Here is a 20,279-nt window from a genome sequence, read left to right as displayed (position 1 = left end):
ATTATTGTTGTTGTTATTGGATACGACAGAGAGGAATGGAGAGAGGAGGGGAAGGCAGAGAGGGGGAGAGAAAGACACCTGTAGACCTGCTTCACCGCCTGTGAAGCGACTCTCCTGCAGGTGGGATCCTTGTGCCGGTCCTTGCGCTTTGTGTGCCACCTGTGCTTAACCTGCTGTGCTACTGCCTGACTCCCCACTTTTTGACTTTCAGATACTGTAATACCATGTCTGAGTTGGTGTCTGTCCGGTTATTTGTTCTTTTAAGATAACACCTGAATGCTAGTCACAAACTACATGACACACACACACGCACACGCACACGCACATGCACACGCACACACACACACACTTTATGTGAACATGTATGGAGTTCTCTGAGAACCCAGGATAAAAACAAGTTTCTTTATTTGGAAGATACAAAAGAATTTCTCAGAGGAGTTGAATTTGCAGGATGCACTACAGTACATTTAGTAGATAAAGGATTTATTCAGAAGCTGAAACAGAGTCAAAGGCTCTGAGGTACAGGTGGGGAAAAAGTGTAATTAGAGTGAAGATGCTAAGGTTTGCAGTCTAGGCTTTATTGGAGTTAGAAGCGGGTTGACCCTCCCAGGGTGGTTATAAGAGAGAAAAAGAAATGAGAAGTCTCATATTTTATGTACTCATTACACAATTTATATTGTTATTAAATGGAAGTAATATTGTGCAGGAGGTATTGCTGTCCCCATGTTTACAGTTGAGTTAGAATTTCTGGACCTAACCTCACCTCACCAGGATCACACAACTAGTATACACCAGAGTATCTGTTCCAGTGTCCAGACACACGTGTGTGTGTGTGTGTGTGTGCGTGCGCACACACACACCAGAAGCAAGCAATTTTCTAAGGCTTGTACAAGAGAACTGTGGTTGTTACCTTAGGGAAGTGGAAGGGTAGCATGGGTGACACAAAACTTTGGTGGTGGGTGAGGTGTGGAACGTACTACACACTGTAGTTGTACAGTCTTGTAGCCTATTATTAATCACAAGTGAAAAAAAAAAGATACCTGGCTCAGTCTCTTTGCCCTTTGCATGGCAACATGTTGCTTTATCTTGTGCTTTGCCAAGGAGTTTGGATAAGCAGAACCATGTCATGTTCTGATTTACTTGAGCAAATGACTGAAACATTACCCAGTTTCACCTAGACACCATACAGTTCTGCCTAAAAGGAAGTTCATTGTACTTGGAGGTATTTGTAGATAACCTAGGAACAGAAACCTATAGAAGAAAATCAAATAGAATAACATTAGATGGGATGGGGGCTGGGGGCCGGACAGTGGCACAGTTGGTAAAGTACGTAAGTTACCGAACTCATGCCCAAGGACCCTGGTTCAAGGTTTGGTCCCAGGGAAATTTCACAAGTGGGGGAGCTGGCTACAGGTCCCTCAGTCTCCCCCCCCTTTCTCCCCATCTCTTTTCCACTCAGTATCACAATTAAAAATAAAATATCATTTGAGAGAAAGAAAAGAATAACAGGACAAATGTATTTGCATATATATTAAATGAGGTACTAAGAGCAAATATGGTGGACACCAAACTTCGAACCTTAGGCCTGCAAGGCGTGCACTCCACTACTGAGCATTCTCTTTGGCTTTGGATATTTTTGAATTTAGAGAAGAACATGTGAAGGGCTGGTGGGACAGCATAATGGTCACGAAAAAAAGACTTTCATGCCTGAAGTTCTAAGGTCCTAGGTTCAATCCATCATCACCAGCAGTGAGAGCTAAGCAGTGGTCTGGTCTTTGTCACTGTACCTCTTTCATAAAGGAAGAAAGAAGGAAGGAAGGAAGAAAAGAAAGAAAGAAAAGAGCGTGTGGAGAGATTTAAAGAAACAAGGCTTGAGCCGTTGCTTTAAGGCAAGAGAGCAATGTCTGTCTCTATTACGATAACTACTGCAAGCTGGGCCTGAAATGAATAAATCCAGGATGTTTTATTGAGTGTTGATTATTAAGCGGATGATTTCATATGACCCACAAGTCATGTTATAAATATCCTTGGTTCTCGGCAGAAAAAAGTCTAAGGCATGGTGTGCCTTAGAATATGAAGACTTTTTTTTTTTTTCCCCTTTTCTGATAGGTTGATCACCTTGGAAAGGAAGAGACAGGAAAGAAGTAGTGGCTTAGTGTTGAGGAATAGAAGGAAATAAAGTGGAGAAGAGTGGAGTGAGAGGTTCTGTATCTGTTCTCTTGTCGTTCCAAGTCCAAACTTGCCATTCTGGTTCTGACTTGCAATAAGAGACAACAAAAACTGCTTTTTTTTTTTTTTTTTTAAATTACCCTAGGTACCTTCTGATTGTTCTGGCAGCTCAACTGACCATTTTGGGATGTTTTTTTCTTCGCCTTCATATATTTCCTTCCTGTTGGTGAGGAAATATCAAAAATAGGATCCCTTCAGAATACCTTGTCTTACACCTCGGCTTTTGTGTGGCATTCTGCAGGATGGACTGTAATGGGAGCAAAATCAAAAGTCTGTTATAGTTCTTAGCTCAGTCTAAACATTGTAGGTGTGTTCTCCTAAGGGTCCTCTTTTGGCTGATCAGGGAGACTTGTAAAGTATTACTGTTATATTTACCTCTTTAATCTTTGGGTTTCTCTTTATACCCATTATCTGGCATAAGTCTTAGGCTATTTGGAAATGCTCAGTCACTGCTATTTTAAGTTTTCACTTTTGCCTACCCAACAGTCTTTGACAGAACTTCTTAGCTCATATATATATATATATATATATATATATATATATATTCTTTTTCTTTTAACTTCTTTTCTTACCAAAGCACTACTCAGCTTTGAGTTATGGTGGTGTGGGGGATTGAACCTGGGGCATCAGAGCCTCAGGCATTAGAGTCTGTTTGTGTAACCATTATGCTTGCTTCCCCATGCTCATATTTTTTCTTTCTTTTTTTCTTTCTTTATTGGGGAATTAATGTTTTACATTCAACAGTAAATACAACAGTTTGTACATGCATAACATTCCCCAGTTTCCCATATAACAATACAACCCCCACTAGGTCCTCTGTCATCCTTCTTGGACCTGTATTCTCCCCCCCCAACCCCCCACCCCAGAGTCTTTTACTTTGGTGTGATACGCCAATTCATATATTTTTCTAAATTAATGATTATTGTGATTATACTTCCTAATACTATGCCTTTCTTCCATCCCTTCCTTCCACGATTTGTTCAGAGAGTGAGAGAGAGAAAAGTGGATTGAACTAGGGATTTCATGCATGCAAATAGGGGCAGTTCTACCCATTTCGCCACTTCCTAGGACCTGTTTTATAATTTTTATTATTAGTGCTATAACAGTAGTCTACAAAATGTACTTACCACCAAAGCCCTATTGCCACCCCCCACAGTTCTTACAAAGAGACAGTTTGGTTCAGAGCTAGAGAGAGACAAAGCAGCAAGGCAGAGTATCACATTGGTATATATGGTGAAGGGGATCATCTAGGAGGGGATGGCAGGCTAGTCCAATGCTCTGCCAGTTGAGCTGTTTCCCTGACTGCATCATATGAGTTCGAGGGTGGCGAGACAGGGATGGGGAGAGGAGGATTTTTCTGGTTTGCAGCTATTCTCAGAATACCTTTAAAATAAGATTTACTGTTTTTGTATTCTTAGCCTTAATCAGCTTGCTTTTACAAGCTCTTAATGTTTTTTTAATTCACAATATTTTAGTTACTATGCACATCAACATATAGAATAGCACACACCCCCCCCCCCCCCCGAGATACTGTGTGGAGGCATCCAGCTAAGAAGCAAGGTTTGCATTCACCCTGCATTCAACCATCAAGCCAAGTGCAGCTAAGTCACCTCTCTGTGTCTCGGTTCTAATCAGAATAATGGGGGATATAATGAACCCTAGTTCCCAGGCTTGTCTTGAAGATTAAATGAGTTAGTATTTCTAAAGCACTCAGACAGCATCTAACCAGTGAAAAGCATCTGAAGTTAAAACTTGAACCTTTCAAAGAGACGACTCAATAATCAATAAGTTGGTATGGCGTGGAATAAATGCTCACTCAAGTCAGTGCACGCTAATTTTTACTAATGGCCTACTGCAATTCCCTGCTAAAGTAAATGACGCTTGTGATGCAATGTTTGATTTGGTTGTTGTTGGTGGTCAGTAGATGGGGAAGAAGATAACGAGCCCATCCATCAGGTAGACTGAATAGCAGTAGGTGGGAGATACTGAGTGGTGCCATTCCATCCTTTCTTAACTTCTTGAAATTGCTCCTGATGCTTTTCTGCCGTGAAATCCAGGTTCACGATCATGGGGGTAATCAGTGGGTCTTCAGGGTGCCGGAATATTTGTTGTCACTATATAGGCACCGTGGACCTCGGCTGCCTTGTATTTCACACGTTTTAGGATTAGTGCCAGGAAAGCTGAGCTCATGATTTTTGCACTTATCTCCGTAGTAATTTTGCCTTTACAATGAACAGACAAGAAAAACTAGAAAGCATGTCATGTTCTCTATATCACAGTTAATCTATACCACGGTGATGCCTAAGCTCTTTTTACATGCTAAAAACTAGATAGATCCATTATCATTTGCATGCGGCGAATATTGTCCACTTGATTACTATAAGGATGCTAGGAACTTGTCTAGGACCACAGCTAGTAAGCAGTCACGTGTCTTAGCCCCTCTGCCCTTTTTAGATTCCATTTCCCTTGATCAACCTTTTGATGATAAGGGGGGGACATTGTAAGAGCAGATTAAAATAAGTTCAAAAAATATTGATAATTCCCTTAAAGTATTTCATTTCAATATATATTTTTGTTTGTGATTGAAAGTTTAAAGCTAGGGTCTAGGAGATAGCTTACCTGATAAGAGCATCCACTTTACCATAGAGGATGCCTTGGGTTTGTGCCCCTCCCCCATCACCGCAAGGGACCACCTGCACGGAAGCTTCATGAACAGTGGAGCAGCACTGTAGTGCCTCTCTTCTTCCTCTTTATCTTTCTATCACTGTCTCTTACCCTTGATCTAAAGTAAACAGTCTTCTGAGAATGGTGGAATTGTACCAAGTGAAACCCAGTGAAAACCCTGGCTGCAAATAAACTGCTTTTATATTTGGAAGAACACTTTAAAAAAAACAAAGACTATTTCATGAAGCGCAAGGACCGGCGTAAGGATCCCAGTTTGAGGCCCTGGCTCCCCACCTGCAGGGGAGTCACTTCACAGGCGGTGAAGCAGGTCTGCAGGTGTCTGTCTTTCTCTCCCCCCTCTCTGTCTTCCCCTCTTCTCTCCATTTCTCTCTGTCCTATCCAACAAGGACATCAATAACAACAACAATAACTACAACAAAAGGGAATAAATAAATGCATATTAAAAAGACTTTATTTATTGATGAGAGAGAGAGAGACTGAGACTCAAACATCACTCTGGTACATGTGCTGCTGGTGATTGAAATCGAGACCTCATGCTTGAGAGTCCAGTGCTTTTTCCAGTGCACCACCTCCTGGACAACCAGAACACGTTTTTTTTTATTTGACATAAGTCTGAAATTTATGTTATAAAGGACATCTGAGTTTTTATCTTCCGTACCTGGTAAACAGTTGTTTATGGCAGAAGCTTGTCCTTATAAGCCGTGTAGAGAAGAGTAGAAATTATTTTACAGTTTCATCTGAGAAGTTATTTTTATTGTTATGGTTTCATTGTAACTAAACTGACAATATTTTCCATTATGTTTGCTTGAGGCATTGCTATCAAGTGCTAAGTAATTGTGAAATTGATTTAAAAAGTGGACTTAGGGCAAGAGGCATAGGGATAAACTGTCAGTTCTCTTTGGGAGCAAGTAGCAGAATGAAAATGGTTAGGTGACGATGACTGGTGTTTTAAGTCACTTCATCCAGAACCTTAAAAAGACTTCACTGGGGAGTCGGGCGGTAGCACAGTGGGCTAAGTGCAAGGACCGGCGTGAGGACCCCTGTTCGACCCCCAGCGCCCCACTTGCAGGGGAGTTGCTTCACAAGCGGTGAAGCAGGTCTGCAGGTGTCTGTCTTTCTCTTCCCCACTCTGTCTTCCCCTCCTCTCTCCATTTCTCTCTGTCCTATCCAAAAACAATGACATAAATAACCACAACGATGTTAAACAACAAGAGCAACAAAAGGGAAAATAAATAAATTAATTAAAAAAAAAGACTTCATTGTACTTCATTCCCCCCTTTTGTTACTAGTGATTTAATAATGATTGACAAGATTGTGGGATAAGAGGGGTATAATTCCATACAATTCCCACCACCAGAGTTCCATATCACCTCCCCTCCATTGGAAGTTTCCCTATGCTTTAACCTTCTGGGAGTATAGACCAAAGATCTCTTTGGGGAGCAGAAGGTCGAAAGGCTGGCTTCTGTAATTCCTTCTCCACTGGGCATGGGTGTTGACAGGTTCATCCATATTCCCAGCCGGTTTCTATCTTCCCCTAGTGAGGTAGGGCTTTGGGGAATTGGGGTCCCAGGACACATTGGTGAGGTCCTCTGCCCCTGCCCGGGCAAGTCAGGTTGGCTCATGCATGGTAGCATCTGCAACTTGGTGGCTTTAGATACTATTTGCGGGTAGGTGGGACTTAGCTAAGTGGATAGAATTTAAGGCTTGTATGTGCCAGACTTTGAGTTCTGTACCTAGTACTGGAGTAGATGCTGTGTTCTTTCTCATAAAATAATTAAAAAAATTAAAATAAAAAGTAATAAAAACAATCCTCTGGAATCTAGTCCCTGGGCCCCCAACACACATACATACAGGCTTAGTAGAGACTGCTCAAGACTCCCTTGCAACACAGATAGGATTCACTGGAATATGGGGAAGAGCCTTCTATATAAAATTGCTAAATATTTGTTGAATAATGGTAGAAGTCCTTGCCCAGTCTTGTTGAGAAATTTGGGGCAGATTTTACTTTTAACAGAATAATATATATCACAAAGAGACCCTCTAGTGGCATAGGCTGATGTTGGTTTTTTTTTTTTTTTTAAATACTAAAAGCATTGTATCTGCTTTATTGTTTGAATCTTTCTTTTTATATCTGAAGTAGACAAAAAAATTGAAATTCATTATTTCTTTAACTTTTTTTTATTGATTTAATAATGATCGACAAGACCATAGGAAAAAAAGGGGTACAATTCCACACGATTCCCACCACCAGAGTTCTGTATCCCAATCCCCTCCATTGGAAGTTTTCCTATTCTTGCTCTCTCTGAGAGCATGGACCCAGGATCATTATGGGGTGCAGGAAGTGGAAAGTCTGGCTTCTATAATTGCTTCTCCCCTGGACATGGGGATTGGCAGGTCTATCCATATCCCCACATAGGTCGATACTGTTTTTACCCCTCTCCTCTATCAGTGTAAGAGCATCATTACTTCAAGTTATATAAATATAAGATGGATATGTGGAGGGAGAGAAGGGCACAGAAATCAGTAACTACCTGTGGAGAACAGTTTGACAATATCAGTCCAAATTACAGTTCAATATACCAACAGTTTACTTCCAGTAACTTGTTAGACTTGCGACTATTGTATGTACAGGATTGCTCACTCAGTTTTTACTTGTTTTTAGACAGAAATGTAAGATTGAAAGCAACCAGAATAGCAGTCAGTGGTAACTGATGTCAGCACAGCCCATTCATGTGAAAGCTGTATTCTGATGAGAACCCCTCTAAGAATTAACACAAAGACAGTGTAGACTATGCCGTACTTTTTGTAAAAAGGAAAAGAAAATGATGGTAGAGGAATAAGAATGTGTCATTATCTGTCCACGTGCCTAAAGAGATTCTGACACCATATCCAGTAAGTGTTCTCGGAGGTCATTTTGAATATCTCTGTGATTTACAGCTGGTCTGGAACTTCAGTGCTGCACAAGCACAGAGGTAGTGTTTCATTCACCCTTTGTGGAAATATGTAATGTAAAGTCTCTATGGAGTGGATCCAGTTGAAAAACATATTAACTAATTGGACCTCAAAAACCACTAAAAGGCTCCAGATTTCTCCTTTGCCTACCCTACTAGCCCCCATCTAATCAAACTCACTCAAAATGAATTTTTTAATTTCTTTATTTTCAGTCCTTCTTGATTATAGGTTGCATGATAGGAAAATATTCAATTAAAATGCTTTATGAATATTCTGTACGCTTAAATATATTTTATTAGTATTAGAAGAAAGACATGTTACCAAAAAATATATATCCAATAATTATGATAGGAAAATGTGGAAGACTGGTAGAGGGGGAAACTTAGGAAGGTGGCACTTTATTGTTCTTTATACTTACTTGTTCTATGAAGCAGAGGGAAAGTATTTTCAGATAAAGAAGTTCAGGTAAAACTCAGAACTCAGAATGATCAATGCTAGTGGACTAGGTCACATTAAATACAGTGCAAAACATCCCTGGTTGAATAAATATTTTAAAAGGATTCCAGTGGTCAAATAGTTTTCATGTATTTGTTTCATGCTATCAAGGCTTATTATTCCAAACGCCACATAGACTCTACATTTTTGTCTGGCACCTCTGTGATTTCTCTCTCGTGATAATCATCTGTTTCTACTGTGTTTTCTTTTCAGCCCAGATGATATTGGAACTTGTTGGTATATTCTCCTCTCTGGCTCAGTATTCATCAAGGAGTCCATGTTTCTTCCAAGAAGCAGGTACTGTATAGCGATTCTGTCATAGATTGCCCATGAGGTTGAACACTTACTTGCACAATTCTACTCCTTTTGTAGGATTCTTTGTCTACTTCCTTTTCTACTGATACACAGCAAGGCAGTACTTCTTTTGGGGGGGAGGGGAGAGGAAGAAGGCTGATGATGACATAATCTTTAAGAACGAATTCTCTCACATTGCAAACATTATCTTAGTTTAACGAAGAAAATAAGCACGAGAATGTCTATTTGTTACAGGTACACGGCAGGCAAGCTTAGGACACATTTGTGCAAAGAGAATAAAATCTGCATTGGTAAGCAGGCAGTTCCATAAGCACCTAAAGAGAGGCAACGAAAGTTCATTGAGACCACATGGGACTAGCAATGGAAAGCCAGGAATGGTTGACTTTTCTGTTGCTCAGGACCATATGGTTTTTCACTTTTGCATCTGTCTGTGGACTGGCCTTCTTGCTCTCCCAGGGTTTAATTTCTTTCTCTCTGTGACTTTGGCTTATATATTTTGACTTTTGATTTATGAGCTCATATGCCTAATATTTAACTCTAGTACCTGAGTTTTTTTTTTTTTTTTTCTTTGGATTCTTCAGGTTATCTGATTGGCTGGGCTTGGGGTGGACATGCTCTGTTTTTTAATCTGTGGCAGCCAAGGAGGGTTAAGGCTCATTTATTATATTTATCTGGCTGCCTGTGTTTAGGTTCCCTGAGTATGTCAGCCGCTCAGTTTCTGTTTCTTTTATTTACTTTCCCCCTCCCCCAATCCAGAGCACTGCTCAGCTCTAGCTGATGGTGGATTGAACCCTGAATTTAAGAGCCTCAGACATGAATGTCTTTTTGCATGACTGTTATCTCCCCTACCCCTTAAAAATTTTGTTTCTTAGGGGGCCAGGTAGTGGTGCACCTGTCTAAGTACACACATGGCAGGGCTCAAGGACTTGGGTTCAAGCCCCTGGTACCCACTGGCAGGGGGAAAGCTTCACAAGCAGTAAAGCAGGGCTGCAGGTGTTTCTCTGTCTCTCTCCCGCTCTATCATCCCCTTCCCTCTCGATTTCTGGCTGTCTCTATCCAATAAATAAGTAAAGAACATTAAAAAAAATTTTTTTTTTTATTTCTTAGAGAGAAAAGTAGAGTATCACTCTAGCATATACTGTGCTTGGTATTGAACTCAGGACCTCCTAATTTTGATTCTAGTACTTTATCTACTGCACCACCTCCTGCTTCACACAATTAAATATCTTTATTTTTGTTTAAAGATTTTTTTATTTCAACTGCTTTAAATAACTTTAAGATGACTAAATATTTTATTTAAATTGACCAAAGTGCAGTGCTCTTCCCTTCCATCCTACTTGCTGTAACATAATTCTCCCATTGGAACAACTTATGAAAAGCCAGTCAGTGAGACCGGCAAAGGTAATTTATACTATAGAGACTGATGGTCCAGGATGTGGCAATAGAGGAGTCTGGGATGGGCCAGAATGATAGCAAGAGACTGCCAGGAGCATATTGCATTAATGAAAAACAATCTCTGTGGCAATTCCCATGCCTCTTTGCCCTTCTCCTTCTTGGAGATCAGATTGGCAGACATTATTCTCTTTGGAAAAATGGCCCCTCGAGGAAGGGAAGCTCCGTGGCCTGTTTGTTTATTGTAGCGTTAGTCACAGTAATGGTAATAGCATATTGATGATGGCAGTAGTAGCAGTAGAAGTAGTCATTGTTGTAGCAGTAATGAAATGATAATGGAACTGAAGCAAATGCTTTCTATTCGTTGAGTACCATTTTCAGTGCTTCCTGTGTTTTGAATCATTTAATTCCACAGCTCTCTGTTGAGGTAGGCACAGTGACTACCTGCATTCTCTGACTGAGGAGGCCCTGGCGGCACAGGGTGATAGTCGCATCGCCTGTGTTTCTGCCTAGGAAGCGTGAGTGACTCACAAGCAGCTCCAGTAATTCTAGAAACTCTAGTGGAATAAATAACAGAATGGCAATATTCTTTTTACTCCCTTAGACATAGAATTTATTATTTGGCTTCTTTTTTAAGAGACTGTTTAATTCTGAATTTTTAAGATGGTGGATACAAATATTTATCCACTGGGACATTTGTTCAAGTTACCTAACATGTTAATGGTAATAGTAATTATTATGTAAATGTTCAAAGGTAAAGAGATATAAAAACACATCACCCAGATGTTCTCGCTCGTCTAATGTAGTGGTCCTTAATATTGTAGTAGTTTTTGCACAGTCTGGAGTGTGTGTGCTTATTATACACTGAAACTCATACTTTACGTGCATCTCAATGTTTTGCTTATCTTAGTGTGAGAGCATGTATATGCATTGCCTTTAATAATAAAACCTCTTCATAAAATTGTACTGTGTAGATCTTATGTCTGTTTAATGTTCACTTTCAATTTCCCATTGTTTAGCTGGTGATTTTAAAGGTCAAGTTTTTATGCTTTCTAAAATCATAAATTACATTACCACGAATGTGATGGGAAATTTGCCCATCTTGATGAGAGAGGAGGTTAGCAACTTCATCAGCATCTTTTTTTTTTTTCCAACTTCTTTTATTATTAGTGATTTAATAATGATTGACAGATTGTGGGATAAGAGGAGTACAATACATACAGTTCTCACCACCAGAGTGCCATATCCCATCCCCTCCACTGGAAGTTTCCCTATTCTTTATCCCTCCAAGAGTATGGACCAAAGATCTCAATGGGGAGCAGAAGGTCCGAGGTCTGGCTTCTATAATTGCTTCTCCGCTGGACATGGGCGCTGACAGTTTAATCCATACTCCTAGCCTGTCTCTACTTTTCCCTAGTGGGGTAGGGATCTGGGGAGGTGAGGTTCCAGGGCACATTCTACCAGCATCTTGATGTGGGGTCTATTGTACAAACGAATTCTCTGGACTCTTGTCCTAGAGTAGTAATGGGAAACCCATCCTGGTCTTCCTTGACTGCCAGTTGCCATCGACTAGTCAAATAGCAGCTCGTGTTAACTTCTGTATAAGGAACCCAATGTTCAGAAAACGGCTTGCTGTCCTAGGAGAGAGAGAACTTGCAGTCCAGACCCATTTCACAAACACATTTCACTCCAATTATTTTAACAGATGACATAAGTTACTCTTTGGATGGCTGGCAACTGTTTGCAACTCAGTCCTTTCCTGGGATGAAGGAAGGAGTAGCGTTTGAGGTTGAGTGACAAGCGAGCACTATATTTAGGTCATTCCTTCATTCTGCACCTGGTGACATTTGCTCTGTCCAAGTTGTTTGTTTTTCTTCAGGGGGTGTTGCCTTAGGAATAAGTGGAGACTGTCCTAACAAAGAGTACTGGTGCTTCGCTGTTGACATTAGTGATATGTAATGTATTTCTCTTTACAGCAGATAACTTGGTTTGTTCAAAGAGTAACATACATTAGGTGATAGTGGTAGTCTGGTTTTATAAAACAGCCAGTCACAGATGATCCCTCTGCATCGATTACACTTTTGTCATGTCAGGCTGGCAGCCTGGAAATCGGTCATCACAATATGTCGTTAGTAGGGATTCTTTTGGAAGTTTAAGCGATGGTTCCTTGAAAGTCTCGACTCATTTTGACAAGTAGTTCATGCTCAGCACTTAGTTTTGAATCAAAGTGCTCTGAGCCATGTTCATATTTTTAACTAATGCTCACAAGCTTGCTTTGACATGTGATACTGTCAGATGAACTTTCTGCATTTCAGAAAATTTGTCATCTGGCTTAAAGACTTCCATTAGCTTTATTAAATTCCTTAGTTGATATTTAGGTCAGTATTTCATTTTTTTAATTCTCCCTTTTTTTTTTTTCCTTTTACATCTCCAACTATTTATTTATTCATCTATTTATATTTTTCCTTGCCTGTAGAGCTTCACTGGGACTTCCTGTCTGCACAATCCCACTGCTTCTGGCAAACTTTAAGATAAAAACAGGGGACACACACACACACCCACACACTCACCCACCCCTGAAGCTTTCTTCAGTGCAGTTGGGGGGGTGGGCTTGAGCTTGGATCATGCTCTTGACAAGACAGCACACTGTCCAAGCGAGATATTTTGCTGGCTTTCCTGTGTGTGCAACACACACACACACACAACACACACACACACACACACAACGGCAGGGAGTGGGGTGGGGTGGGTGGCAGCTGACAAAGACACTATAATGCGGTTTCAACCCCTCCTGAAGCTCCAAGACTGAAGGCTTAAACTTTAGTCTTCACACATGGAAGGTGTACACTGTGGGGTGACTCATCTCCCAGCCCTCATTTAATTTTTTATTTGTGAGAGGAGTCCAAATATATCTTAAGTGTTTTTTATTTTCCTTAGCATAAATAATTCCAATGAAATCGGGATTAACTATAGAAATGACTTGCCTGCTCCTCAGATGTTAAATTCACCTTTGATAGCTACCACAGTATTCTTTGAATAAATGAAATGTGTCTATAAAAAAAAAAAGTAGAAATGAGGCAAACAAGGGAAAAGGTAGGAATAGGAGGTATCGCTGTCTACACATGACACATATCAATGACTTGTGCAGTTTTCCTCAGGACCGCCTTCCAGAAATCATGCACAATGATGCTTTATTTTTTTTTAATTAGTGATTTAACTGTGTTTTACAAAGTTACAAGACTCTGTGGGTTTAATTTCACATCCACACATGGTATGTATGAGTCACCCTACTCCATAATCACCATAGTTCTCACATTTTAAAGGGACATTCTCCTCAAATAACTGAGAATATTACAGTTTTAAAATCAGGTATGGTAGACATGGCAGAATGGCTTAAACAGACCATTGCACCTAAAGCTAAGAAGTCCCAGAGTCAGTTCTCACCACGCCAGAAGATTTTTGTCTAGAGTGTCTGCACTGAGCCCCTGTAATTACCCTGGAGGCAAAAAAAAAAAAAAAAAAAAAAGATTTGTGTGTATACATGTGTATATATGGAAAAACAAAACAAAAAGTTTCTACAAGTTACCCAGCCATCTTCCTCAGTTGATCTAGGAGTTTCTATTTATTTTGTGAAAAGATTAATAAAAATACTGAAAAGTTAATCTTATAGCTTATATTTATTATTTTCTATTTTTAAAAATTTATGATGAATAGTGAGTTATAGAATTTTAAGATTACAGTGTATATAGTTCCACATCATACCCACCACCAAAGTTCCATGTCCCTATCCTTCCATCTCCCAGAGATAACCACCATAGTTCTCACAAGTCTTAGAAAAAGTTTGCTTGCTTTTATGTGTGTTTTTGCAAATTCATGTGTACCAGTTCTCTATATTCCACATATAAGTGAAACCATCTGGTAGTTGTCTTTCATTTCTTATCACCTCCAATTCCATCCATTTTTGTCCCAGAGCACGCGATATTATCTTTTTTTTTTTTTTTACTGCAGAGTAGTGTTCCATGGAATGTTCATCACATAACTGATCACATCTTATATTTCTCCCCTTCCTGCCCCTCCCTTCCTCCCTTCCTTCCTTCCTTCCTTCCTTCCTTCCTTCCTTCCTTCCTTCCTTCCTTCCTTCCTTCCCTTACCTTCCTTCCTCTCTCCCTCCCTTCCTCCCTCCCTCCCTCCCTCCCTCCCTCTCTCCCTCCCTCCCTCCCTCCCTCTCTCCCTTCCTCCCTCCCTCCCTCCCTCTCTCCCTTCCTCCCTCCCTCCCTCCCTCTCTCCCTTCCTCCCTCCCTCCCTCCCTCTCTCCCTTCCTCCCTTCCTCCCTCCCTCCCTCTGGTTTATGGTGGTACATGGGGTTTAAACCTGGGACTTTGGAGCCTCAGGCATGAGAGTCTCTTTGCATAACCATTATGCTATCTACCCTGCCCTGACTCAGAAGTTTCTTAAGAAAACAGATCAGAAACAGTCCTTGGGACTTGTTTCTTTTTAAAACAGGTAAGTATAGTCGTAGTTGCTTAACTTTGTTCAGACATAAATGTTGATGAGATGCATAACAGTTATGGAACCTGTCTTTGTGATTATCAGTGACAACCCTCTTGCTCAATTCCGGGCCACTTCATAGTTCACAATTAAGTGTTAATTAAGTGTTGTTTTTGAATTTTTGTAAATCCAGTAGGAATATTATCAACTTTGGATATATTGATGTTTGTATGAGTAACTTGAATGTCACCCAGAATGGTGTACTTTATAAACTTGCCCATAGGCAGTTTGGTTGTATTCTTACCAGGAATGCAGTTTATATATTTGAAGTAATACAGTTTACTGTGTTCTGTATGGTAGTCATTATAGTTTTCTTAAGTTTTTAATTTAAAACAAAATGTTTCCTTAGTCAGTCAGAAAGGTGGTAAACAAAAGTAACTTAGGAGTCTATACTCTCATTTATGAAAGTGGCAGTGTGTGTGTGAGGGGTATTTGTCATAGATGGATGTAGAAACAGTATAAACTGAATGTTTCTTCAAGCCTGTAAGCAAAGCAGTTGTGGCCACCGAGTGGTGCAGGCTGTGCGCTGCACACGCTACAGTGTGCTATTTACATCCAGAGTTGTGGTAGGTCGATATATTAAGATAGTCACAGGGAGAGGATAGTGAAATATTTTGAGAAAGGAGTTTCTCCTGTGTTGAGCTTTTCAGAGGCTTTCAGCAGTGGGGCTGGGAAGCAGTATAGCCATACCTGCTTCACTTCATTGCACCTGCAAGTTATACTCGCTTGAGAAACTGAAGGTTTGTGGCAACCCTGTGTGACGTAAATCTATTAACACCATTTTTCCAACAGATGAGATGATGGTTAGCAGGCTTTTTTTTTTTAACGATAAAGTATTTTTAAATTAAGGTATGTACATTGTTTTGTTATAATGTATAATGCTATTTTACATCGAATAGACTAGAGTATCATATAAGCATTGATCTCTACTGGAAAACCAAATCATTTGTGTGACACTTTATTATAATAATCAATTTCAGTGGCCTGGAACTAACCATCTCCAAGATAATGTCGCAGGCCTAGGAGTGGTTTTCTTAATGTACTTGTGGTTAGTTCTACATAATTTCCAGGGAAATATAAAAAGTGTTTATTACGCTAATGTGCTTGAAATCATTGTATGTATTTTAAAGAACTGTAACACAAGTGTTATCATGCTCTTTCACTTTTCTCATTCTGAAATTATACACATTTATGAATGCTGAAGTTTGTTTAAAGGATAGTTACAGGGAAAAAAATCTTGAATTAATATGGTTATTTTTACTATGAGCTTTGGGAGACAGCAAATTCTACTTTAGATATTAAAAATAGATGTTGACTGTGTTTCTAAACTTTCTGCTATCTCTTTGGCATGCAAGAGAAGGGGGTACTTTACTTAGATGGTATATTAGCACACAGTTGGATTCTCTTTTCCCATCCGTTCTCCCATCCTCCCTTCCTCCTTTCCTTCTACCCGAGTTATCCCTGGGGCTTGGTTACCTGCATATGACTCCACCTCTCCTGGTGGCCATTTTTTCTTCTTCTCCCCTTTCCGCCGCCCCCCACCCTTTTGTTAGAAGAACAGAGAGAAGGAAGGAAACACCTGCAGCCCCACTTTACTGCTTACGAAGCTTCCCTCCCACAGACGGGAGTGAGAGCTTGAACCCGGGTACCTACCTGTGCACCATAACGTGTGTGCTCAAGCAAGTGTGTCACTGCCTGACCCTTGGATTCTTTTTCTAGTGAATAGTGTGCTAGGCATTTAAAACGTGAAATGTTGTTGTTGTACTACGCGCCTTGAATTTAATTAGTCACAATCCTGGACAATCATACTAAAAGGTTGAACTGAACTTTCTCAGTAAAATCAACTTTATCGGAGAATTTCAAGGAAGGGCCTTTAAATTAGTAGAAATGATCATGCACACCATTCATATCCATAGGCAACACCTTTATTATTCTGATGATTTAAAACTTCTTGTACTTTTTGTTTACAGAGCAATTGGCAAAGTATTTCTTCATTTCATATCAATACAGTGTCTGGTGTAGGGACTGTACGGCTGAAGGAAAAGTGATGTCCAGGTGGACTTTATGTCTAGAAAAGTGAAGATGTCAAGAGAATGGTTCTAATCAAGGGTAGGAACAGAGGTGTCAGAGGGCAGGAAGGCTCCCGAATGTATGAACTTTGTGGTGTAAGTTGTGAGGTTATGTCAAACAGCAGGCCTAATGGAATTTTGAACACCACGGGTGCTGTGAAACACAGCAAGCACATTGTTGGTGGGGGTCTACGATCTAGTGAAATGTCACCAAAAGCTTGACTTAATGGGCTTTAGTATTTGAAGGTTCTTCTATCTCATTTTAAAATTGGTTTGGTAGTGTTCAAAGAAATGATTCTATGTTGATTCACATAACACTTGAGACTTGTATTGATCCTAGTGGTATGATTCTACACTAACTTCTGAAGTAGGCTAAGAAAACAAAAGAGGGGGCAGATGGTGGGACACTCAGTAGAGCAGACACGCTACGGGTTCAAGTCTCTGGACCCCACCAGTAGGAGGAAAGCTTCATGAGCGGACGAAACAGTGTTGCAGGTGCCTCTCTTCCTCCATCTTTCTCTTCCCTACCCTCTCGATTTCTCTATGTCTATCATGTGTATTCATTTAAAAAGTTAAAAAAGAAAAGCAAAATGATTTACTCCCTGATTAATTTACTATCTATTTGGGGAGATGAATCATGAAAAAAATTGCCCAGAAGCATTTAAAAGTCTACTGTGAATTGAGCTGTCAAGGAGCACATGAAACATAAAATCTTTTTTTTTTAAAGATTTATTTATTTATTTATTTATTTATTTATTTATTTATTTATTTATGAGAAAGATAGGAGGAGAGAGAAAGAACCAGACATCACTCTGGCATATGTGCTGCCGGGAATCGAACTCAGGACCTCATGCTTGAGAGTCCAAAGTTTTACCACTGCACCACCTCCCAGACCACACCATAAAATCTTTTTTTAAAAATATGTATATATATTTTAAATATTCCCTTTCATTGCCCTTGTTTTATTGTTGTTATTGATGTCATCATTGTTGGATAGGACAGAGAGAAATGGAGAGAGATGGGGAAGACAGAGAGGGGGAGAGAAAGACAGACACCTGCAGACCTGCTTCACTGACTGTGAAGTGACTCCCCTGCAGGTGGGGAGCTGGGGGCTTGAACATGGATCCTTACTCTGGTCCTTGCACTTTGCGCCACGTGCGCTTAGCTACTGCCCGACTCCCCTGAAACATAAAATCTGCACACATTACCAAACTTGGTCTTTACCTGTAGGGGAGAAACTTCATGAGTGGTGGTGGAGTGTTGCAGTTGTCTTTTCTTTCTTCCCCTTCCCTTCCCTTCCCTTCCCTTCCCTTCCCTTCCCTTCCCTTCCCTTCCCTTCCCTTCCCTTCCCTTCCCTTCCCTTCCCTTCCCTTCCCTTCCCTTCCCCCCTCTCCCCTCCCTTCCCTTCCTTTCTCTTTTTTTTCTCTCTCCTTAATTTCTCTGTCTTTGTCAAAAAAGGAAGGAAAAAAAGGGGGTGGGTGTGACTGCCTAGAGATAACCCTGATGACAACATACACACACTGTTCAAAGACAGATATTTTACTGTGTAGTAAGTACTCATGTCATCAGTAATTTCTGGGAAATTGTCACTTTTAGCAAACAGATGTATATTGAAAGTAAATCCTTAAATAATGCCCTTTTGTTTAATGTTGGTGGGGACTCCCCCCCCTCCATTATGCATCTTAACAAAATTATGTTATTCAAGGACCTGCTGTAGATGGATAGCACTCGAGGGTCTGGCTGGATTTTTTCCAGAAGTGAAATTTGAGGTGGGTTTGTGATTTAGATCGTTGGACAGTGATTGGAGGGGAAATTGGATGTAATTCTGAGTCTGAGCGATGACAGAGATAGTGCTGAAGGAGGGTAATCCAGTCAACAACAGCTTGAGTGAAGGTATCAGAATAGACATTTGTCTAAAATAGAAGTGCTACAGTGTAGGTCACGAAAGCATTGGTGATGGGAGGCATTGGGGAGAGACCGAGTTTATAAAATGTGTAACTTGGCCAGAGAGGCAAGGACCATTGACAAGTTATGTTTCCGGTAATATTTGCAGGGGCTTGGGGAAAACACACAGACCATCTATTTGTACATTGGCTGTGCCCATATACAATTGGTACTTCTCCCTTACTGATACTAAATATATCTATAGTTTAAAAATTAAAGTTATGCAGTGGTACTCTCAATAATTGCATTTAAATTAAAGCTGGCAGCGCTAATGAAATTAAGTGTGGAAACGAGACATTTAGCTTATCAGTTCTGAGAGGACAGAAAACTATTCTCATGATTCACATGACAAACAATGAACTACTTGACTTTAAAAATCACAGGCCTGCTTTTTGCTTGCCAGTGACAAGTGATAAGTTAATTGATTGCTCTGACTGAGAACTTAAACTACTTTTTCCACAGTGGAGGCTAAAACAATGGATGAAGGATACCACATTTATATGATTGGGCCTGAAGACACTATTCAGTCTTCTTAACTTCAGACTAAGAACTGTGTGGGATCAATAGGTCATAGTCTCCAAATAGTATGGATTTGTTAGAAATCTGTACTGGAGAGAAAAATAACTATGTTTTAAAATAACTCACCACTGACTCTGTTGAAGGTTGAGTGATAAGTATATCTGGAATGTATGTAGCGAACTGAGGACCAGAGTTCTGGAAGTTAGACATTATAAGTAAGACCGTTCCTCCAGATATTGGCAAAGTTACAGCTGTAGGACCACAGATTTAGCACGAGAGCAAGAGTTTTGCTATTAAAAGGAGTGGTGTGAGTGTGTGTGTTGTGGGGGGGGGCATACACTTCAAATTATCTTAACACTGACCTGACTAAAATCTGAAACTTGTGTGCTAGTCCTATAGACCTTCCCTCCTGCCATGGAAAGATATAAGGATGGGGCAGAGGGTAGATAACATAATGGTTATGCAAAGAGACTTTCATGCCTGAGGCTTCCAAGTCTCAAGTTCGATCCCCCACACTACCATAAGCCAGAGCTGAGCAGTGCTCTGGTTAAAAAAAAAGAAGGAAAAAGAAAGAAAAGAAAAGAAAAGAAAAGAAAGGAAAAAAAAAAAGAAAGATATCAGGAATATTTTCTAGATTATTAAATAAGCTAAACCACTTGCTGTCTAGAAAATTTTTCATGATCACTGCTAAGTAGAAGTACTGTGTTTTATTTTGTTTTCAAAATATGATAGAGAGAGAGATGAGGGGAGAGAATCCTGCAGCATTGCTCTACTGCTCCTGAAGTTTCTCTCCTGCAGGGGGCATCAGGGGCTGGAACCTGGACCTTAGGAATGGTAACTCACATTCTTCACCAGCTAGAAAGACCTTCCATTCTTTCCTCTCTTCCCAGAGAAACCGTAGTTGGAGTCACCTAAAGGCAGTGGGTGCTGCAGAATTAGTAAGGATTAATCAGTCCTGGAAGAGTCACTCATCTGTGGCATCATCTCATTCAACTCATTATTACATTCTTTTGTGGAAGCAGGTAATTGGGGCCTGTATTTGGCCATTTAATGAAAATAGCTGGTTAGACGGGGATTCATAGAAATGTGCTTCTAAAGAACCAGGCAGTGGTGACCTGGTTGAGTCCACAC

The 20,279-nt window shown here is 40.2% G+C and overlaps 1 protein-coding gene across 7 annotated transcripts in view; it reads left to right on the top strand.

Moving 5' to 3' along the window:
* The window catches only part of RAPGEF2 (Rap guanine nucleotide exchange factor 2), a 269,320-nt gene that overhangs the window by 103,775 nt on the left and 145,266 nt on the right, over positions 1–20,279 (top strand). For all 7 annotated transcript variants that reach the window (XM_060178881.1, XM_060178878.1, XM_060178879.1 and 4 more), the window contains exon 4: positions 8,575–8,658. In XM_060178881.1, the coding sequence (XP_060034864.1) occupies positions 8,575–8,658 (84 nt within the window). The remainder of the gene's footprint in view (positions 1–8,574; positions 8,659–20,279) is intronic.

This window comes from Erinaceus europaeus, chromosome 19 (assembly GCF_950295315.1).
Source record: "Erinaceus europaeus chromosome 19, mEriEur2.1, whole genome shotgun sequence".
Lineage (NCBI taxonomy): Eukaryota > Metazoa > Chordata > Mammalia > Eulipotyphla > Erinaceidae > Erinaceus > Erinaceus europaeus.
This window is presented reverse-complemented; position numbering and strand designations above follow the sequence as displayed.